This window comes from Mesocricetus auratus, unplaced genomic scaffold (assembly GCF_017639785.1).
Source record: "Mesocricetus auratus isolate SY011 unplaced genomic scaffold, BCM_Maur_2.0 Super-Scaffold_100014, whole genome shotgun sequence".
Taxonomy (NCBI): Eukaryota; Metazoa; Chordata; class Mammalia; order Rodentia; family Cricetidae; genus Mesocricetus; species Mesocricetus auratus.
The window spans coordinates 39,105,118-39,112,217 of NW_024429197.1; the positions used below are offsets into that span (position 1 = coordinate 39,105,118).

The window sequence follows — 7,100 nt, forward strand, 5'->3', positions numbered from 1 at the left end:
GAGAAAACAAAAACCTCACAGCCTTACGGGGGAAAAAGCTATGAAAACAAGGGACAGAAAATGTTACTAGGGGGAGACCCAGAGGCTTTCTACCCAGAAGGCTGGATGCTGGGCAAAAGTACTAGCCATTAAATTCTATACAACAGGGAGCCAAAAGAAAGAAAACACTGTTATCAAACACTCAAGATGGTTATAAATTAAAGTCTAATGCAATTTGAAATGTTACATGTGGAATTTAATCCTAACACCTGGGGGAAAGGGAGAGCAGGTGTAGGCAGCAGCCAAACCAGCCTGACCACTCACTAGTGGTCACCAGCTGTTTCAGCTGGAGGAGAGAGGTATGTGCACTCTTACATGGTTTTCTTTGGTTTCGTACGTTTTTAAAAAGACAAGTGTGCAATAACAAATTTAAGAGTAAATAAGTAACTACAGACTGCACATCAAGTACTTTCTTCAGAAACCCTAGAGGGTGGTTTGGCAGCACATACTTGAGGTCTGTACACAATACCCAGGAAACGCTGGAGCAGATGCATGGCCATTTTGAAAACCCCCATATCTGAGGATGGCATGAGCACTTGGCTCAGTTTTACATCCCCATACTGAGCAGATCACGCCCATATTTAAATATTTCTGTTTATTGAATGCTCTTCTGCAGGGCCCTGTGCTAGTCTGGTTTTGGTTTGGTTGGAGTTCCTGCTGTTGTTTTTTCTTGAAAATATATCTCCCCCCATGAACCACATGAAATGAGAAGGCACTGACGTTCAGATGGGTTTAATAACATTTGGGAAAAAGTTACACAACTAATAATTGGCTAAGTCAAAACTACTGTCACTGTTGTCCTCATGACATTCTGTGGGTCAGCGGATTCTTACAGAACCCAAGAAGATCCACAATAGATTTCACTCCACCTCCTAGCAAAACTGGAGTTTTGGAAGGCTCTCACCTAATCCAACCATTTAGGCTAAAGGAATCAGCTTGGCAAGCAGCAACCAGAAATAGCACTGACATGTTATGAAGTGTGAAACCATGGCCTTCCCCTTCCCAAGCCCAAGTACAACTCAAGCAGGGCTGGCAAGGAAACTAACGAATGCAAGGCTTCATGAAGGCAGCCAAGGCGGGCATTAGTGCAGAGGAAGTCCAGCCAGCACTAAGACAACAGCAGTCAGCAAAAGTCATTCAATATGTTTTTCCTTGGGCTCATTCTTAAGTTCAAGTTCAACTCAGAGTCACCTGTAACGGCTCTGCTTTCTTCTCCAAATAGTCAATTCTAGAAGGAAGAAATAACAATTTTCCCACAAAGATTTTATACCCAAACACACAAACTGGAGCACATTATTTGCAAATATTTTCCTCTAAAATAGTGTGCAGTACAAAAATACCCATTTAAATCATTCAAATCCAGGTTATGCCTAGGGTGGTACACAAATTGGAGAAAAATACAAACCTCACTTAAGCATGACTGAGTCAGCTTTTGCTTGCAGTCTAGCGGGCGCCCCCCGCCTCCCCAGACATCTATGACCAGTCACCACAGATGTGTGGCCAAAAAGATGAAAAAGATGTGATACCACACAGGACCTAATGGAGAGGTGGAGCCAGAGCCAGCTTTCTCATGAAAGCTACCCAGTCTCCTCATCCAATGCCAGCCAAAAGATGAGCAATGCCTGAGGGATTGCTGACCTGCTCGCCATTGAGGCCGCTGTTTCCACTTCAGGGCTAGCCTCTGTCTATGAACATTCCACTGCAGAGGCCAAAGCAGCTGACTTCCTTGATCACCACAGGTACAGAGCAAGGCTGTTCTGTGGCCCTGTGGTACCCTGTCCCCCCACCTCTGCTACAGCATTCGCCAGTACCTTTCAAGGCCTCTAGGCCTTGCCAAACCATCCATATCATCCTGCTTCCTTCCGTGTCTACTCCTATCATCAGCTCAGAGACTAGGACAGGAGTAGGAGGGGGACCAGGCCTTGGTCACCTTATCACCAACAAAGTCTAACCCAAGACCTCCCAGAGAAGGAGCACTCTACTCCAAATTGTTAGAGACGAACACAAATGAGCAACAGTTAGTGTGGCTCCTGAAGTGCTGTCTTGCTGCATAGGATGGCTTTTCTGTCACTGGGAGCTATGCTCACTGTTTGCAGCATTGGTGCCGAATGGACACCTCTGTCCACCCAGACCCTCCTACCCCTGACATCACCCAGTTTGTTCTGTCTGCTGCTCTAATGAAGATGGAGCTCCAACTTGCACTTCAGATTTTTTTTTTTTCTGAAAGGCATGCCCTCCCTTTTTCTCTTCCCAGGCCCCATGCAGCAGCTGTCTGACCAACCTGCTGGTGTGTCTGCCAAGTTCACAGCAAGCGTGTCCAGCCCAGCAGAGCTAACACCAAGGCGGGCACACTGGCCCCAAGCCAGACCCTCGCTGTTAGGAAGCCTCAATTGTCATATAATGTTAAGTGGGCTTATAAAATGCCTGGTGAAATAGCTCCCAGGGTAGATACGCCTTCTAACAAGCAGGCACTGGGGATTACGCATTTTACCTGTGCAATCTTACCTCTTCTTCAAGGCCAGTGGTCTTCAACCATCCTAATGCTGCAACCCTTCAATACAGTTCCTCATGTTATAGTGATCCTCAACCATAAATTATTTATTACTTCATAATTATAATTATGCTACTGTTATGAGTCATAATGTAAACATCTGTGTTTTCCAACTGTCTTAGGCAAACCCCTGTGAAGGGGTCATTTGGAAACCCCCAAAAGGGCAGTGACCCACAAGTTGAGAACCAGTGTTTAAGGCAAAGCCTTTAAAAGGCAATGTGGGAATATCTTCTTGTAATTCCCTAAGCACCTAACAGAACTACACCCATGAACACTTCTCAACCACAGCTTCATAGTGATAGGTGTTACATCACATAGTGATAGCCTTCCTATGTTTGGTCCCATCCAAGCCACACAGCAGATCATAGGAAGAAATCACCACCACCCACTGTATAAAGGAACTCACCCAACTAACAAGAATCCAGATCTCCAGGACACCCATGGGGCTCTTTCCACTGTGTGACACCATTGAAGCAAAGCTTGTTGCATAAATGAGTAAGCAGAAACAAGTCTCCCTGACATCACCCCTTTCTGCTCCCCGGACCCCAGCATTGATGACTTCAGTTTGCCAGACTCCCAAGGAGACAATGATTAGGTTTCTGACTTTTACCCATGATCTATGATGTCTGCTGCCAGGGAGGCAGTATTCAGCGGCAGCTTCCCAGTAAAATGGATTAGTGTAAATCACATCGTTTAAAAATTGGGGGCCATTATTCAAAAAGGAACAGCAACAAAAATATGAGTGGGTAACCCCAGTTGGAAAACTTTTCCGAGAAAATTTGTGAGACAGACTGCTTTTCAGCCTTCCTATGAGCAAGCACGAGAACTATGGCACGGGAAACCGTAGCACTGAAAGGCTGTTTCGCCTTTGTGAGTTTTCCAGGTCCAGCCTCTTGTGAGCTGCTATTGGAACTCCAGCAATGCAACGGGCCTCACTGGGAAGCTTCTTTACAATTTCTCAAAATGAAGAGTTGCTTTTGGAAAATTTCAGCATGGAAGCAACTTAAAGGGTCAGGAAAATTTTAAAATTAACAGGTCTACAGATGGTTTCTCATAAAATGCCAAGGTCAAATAAATGGAGTCAATCCCTTCGCTGGGAGTGGGGGTGGAGGCAGACACTCTCTTCCTGCAAAGGGACAAAGCCTTGATGTCTCAAAACCATTTTTGTGTGTGTGTGTGTGGAAGTCATCCAGATCAACTTAGCATCCACATGGGCCATTTGTCCCTGGAGCACCAAACCCACATTCCAGAACAGAGGGCACACCATCTTCTTCATTTTGGGCAACAGGCCCACATTCATTTCAGATTCACTGAACAAATCCCAAAGTTCACAAGCTCTAAGCTAAGAGCCAGAAATCTAACTAGCATTGGATTCATTATGCACAAGTACTTCTCCCAAAGCCGGCAGTCCAGCTACATTCAAAGAAAACTCTTCCTGCAATTTCCCAGATAGGAGCAAGTGGCAGATCAATGCACTGCTCAAGAAGAGGAATTTAAATACAGTAAGCACCTCGCTTTCAAAAAGGGAGAGAAGGCAGACAAAACCCTGTCCACAGGAGGTCCCTTTCCACAATGAGCTTGCAAAGGTGTTAGAGGGAGGCCAGTTGGGAGGGGATAAAGGGCCATTTGGGCACATACCCCCCACTGACCCGAGCTTTTTTCCTAAAGTGTCTAAAGTGTCTCCCTACCTGAATGACAATGTGTCAGGATCAGATTTCACCTTTTGTCAAGGACCAGGGTGAGAAACAGTAAAACTGCGGCCAGAATCTTAGAAGTAGCACGAGAAAGGAAGGGGAGGGGTGCAAGGGGGAGGGGTGCCATCCCTCGTCTACCCTAGAGATGGGTGAAGGTGGCAAAGGCCGCCTAATCCTGAAAGCAAAACCTCAAACTGCCACACATGAAATCCCTTTTGCTAAAAGAGGATCCTCTGTGGGAAAACGCAATCCTGTTTGTGTCTAAATGAGCGCATTCGGCAATGCAAAGCAAACCTGGAAGTCTTTCATTGCCTCCCCAAGCCCTTCCACTCCTAGGTCAGGGAGTCAGGAACCAGAAAATGCACATGGAAGAAATTAAAACTGAGCCTAAATCTCAAAAAGATGATAGGAAGTAATCTACAGATGCACTTTTAAAAGAGTGGCTGTTGTCGTGGAAATAAAGAGAATCGCCTTCCCTTGCATGTCAGGCCCGGGTTTCTGCAAATACATGAAAATTTACCCTCGCAGCAAAGCTGTCACGCCACCTTAGAGAAGCTAGGGTGGAGAAGATCTATGGAACTTGCTTTAAGCAAACTGCAACCTTAGGAGGCCAGCCAGGGTAGGAGTAGAGTTTAAAAAGAGAGCAAGAAACCTGAATCCCAAAGAGAAGCAAAGCACCTCGCCTTTGGGAGGTGGAATGGTCACTCTAGGTTCGAAATCAGAAACCTATTGAGACCACATTCCTGAAAACTTGGGTCTTTCGAAGACCAATCCCATCACCATTACTGCAGAAATGCAGAGTCAGTCTAGAGAGCTAGGCTGTTCCGCTGGTTTCGTACTCGGAATGTCATCTCATCAGTTCCTAATTGAGTGGGCCTACTTCGCCAAGATGAGAATAACGGCGCGATAGGATCTCCGTGTAGTTGCTGTCTAGCAATTTTTACAATTGTGGGTTATTAGTAGCATCGTCAGGAATCCTTATCAGCCGAAGGCAATTAATCTACAACCCTAGAAAGGCCGAAACGGTAAACACGCTGGGAAAAATGGGAGCCCTATTCACCTTGTCCTTCCTCCTCCCAGCAAAGGCACACGCAAACCAAAAATTACACAGCCGACAGCACGCGACCGTGAGCCGCAAGAACGGAAAGCAACAAAAAGAGTCCCTACGGGGACTGGAGCTGGGGATCCGCCAGGCCAGCGCGTCCCCTCCCCCAAAGCGGCGGGGCAGGCAGAACAAGCCCTTGCTGGGCAGCCCGGACCCCGGCAGTCCTGCGGTCGGGCGGACACTCTACCTTCCCTTTCTCGCCCACCCGTGCGCCAGGGTTCTCCAGGACACTTGGGAGGTTTCAGGGGGGCGGAGTGGGGAGGCCTTGGAGAATGCCTGGAGTCGGGTTGGACGCGCGCTGACTTGGGATGGGGACACAAAGAGGGAAAGGGAGTTTGCAGGAGTGACGGGTGAAAACAAATCTGCGAAGGAAGAGAGTGAAAACTGGAGAAGGAGATGCGGGTAGAGCAGAGACTCCCTAGTCAACATAATGGAGCCGGGGTCAAGGAGAGAGGGCCTGTGCTAAGGAAAGTGGGTGAGGGGCAGAGGCTCTGTAGAGGAGGGCAGCGGCAGATGAGTACACGGGACAGACAGGATTTGGTGTGGGGGAGTCTGCTGGAGACGAGGGGTCCCACCGCCGGCAACGGCGCTCATTGCAATGCCCTGGGGCTCTGTGCAGCCGGAAAGCACTGCAAGTGCCGCGGCGCGAAGAGGGTCGCTTACCTGCATGGTGACCACCCCCAGCTCCTCGGTTGCCAGCCTCCGCATCTGGCTCGCCAACACTTGTGCCTCGTCCAGGATGGAGACGTCGGCGTCGGCCACGGCGCCCAGGATCCAGCATGCCACTAGGCAGAGCAGCCAGAGGGGCGGCCGCCGGGCCCCAGACCAGCCAGGGCAGCGGGGACAGCGGCGGACCAGCGCGGTCGGCCTCACGGTCTCCTCTTCTTTGGGCTCGCGGGCCATGCCGCCTCCGGCCACTCCCCGACCGGCTCCGGGCGCTGGCCGCGGGAGGCGCAGCCCGCCAAACTTTCCTGTCTCCCGGCTCCGCGGCGCGGCGGCGGCGGCTGGCAAACTTAGGGGGCGCCCGGCAGCAGCGCGGGCGCGCGGGCGGCCACCATCGTCCGGCGGCGGCTCCGAGACCGCGGCGCCCGAAGGCCGGGGCGGCTGGGAGCACGGGCGGAGCCCCTCCGCCTTCGCTTCTCCGAGTCCCGGCGCAGCCCGGAGACGGCGACGGCGCCACCAGTGCTTGCGCGGCGGCGCGGCTGGCGCGGTCTCCCGGCGAGGAGGGAGAGGGAGGTTTAAAAGACCCAACTGAGAGAAGAGAAAGGAAAGAAAGCGGCGGGGGGAAAGGGAGGTGTCTGGTGCCACCACGCTGCGCTCCAGCTCCGTACACTTCCCGGCTCCGCTGCAGCCGCGGCTGCGGTGATTTATGGAAAGAGGAGGGAGGCGGGGAAAGTCCCGCGCTCGCCCCTCCTCTCCCTGGCTTGCACGGGGTGACGCCCCGGGACCCTAGGGGCCCAGGACGCTAGGGACCTCGCTTCCACAGGACCCGCCTGACCTGGAAAGGAGACTACTGGGACCTTCTCATGGCTGGCCAGGCGATCCCCACCTTCGCTCCCTGCCTCGGCCCACTCAGGGGATCTCCGGTCCTCCGCGTTACAGGTTCTACCCAACCACCACCCAAAGTCCCTTTTAAGTTCGAGCACTCTAGTTTCCTGCCTGACGGAGATCTGGGAAGAAGGCAAATGCCTTTTGAGCCTCGACTCGCTTT

The 7,100-nt window shown here is 50.9% G+C and overlaps 1 protein-coding gene across 1 annotated transcript in view; it reads right to left on the reverse strand.

Moving 5' to 3' along the window:
* The window catches only part of Cachd1 (cache domain containing 1), a 212,526-nt gene extending 206,147 nt beyond the window's left edge, over nt 1-6,379 (reverse strand). Inside the window, exon 1 of the mRNA XM_005086633.4 lies at nt 6,053-6,379. Coding sequence (XP_005086690.1) covers nt 6,053-6,292 — 240 coding nt within the window. The 5' untranslated portion in view covers nt 6,293-6,379. The remainder of the gene's footprint in view (nt 1-6,052) is intronic.
* Between the last annotated feature and the right edge of the window lie 721 nt (nt 6,380-7,100).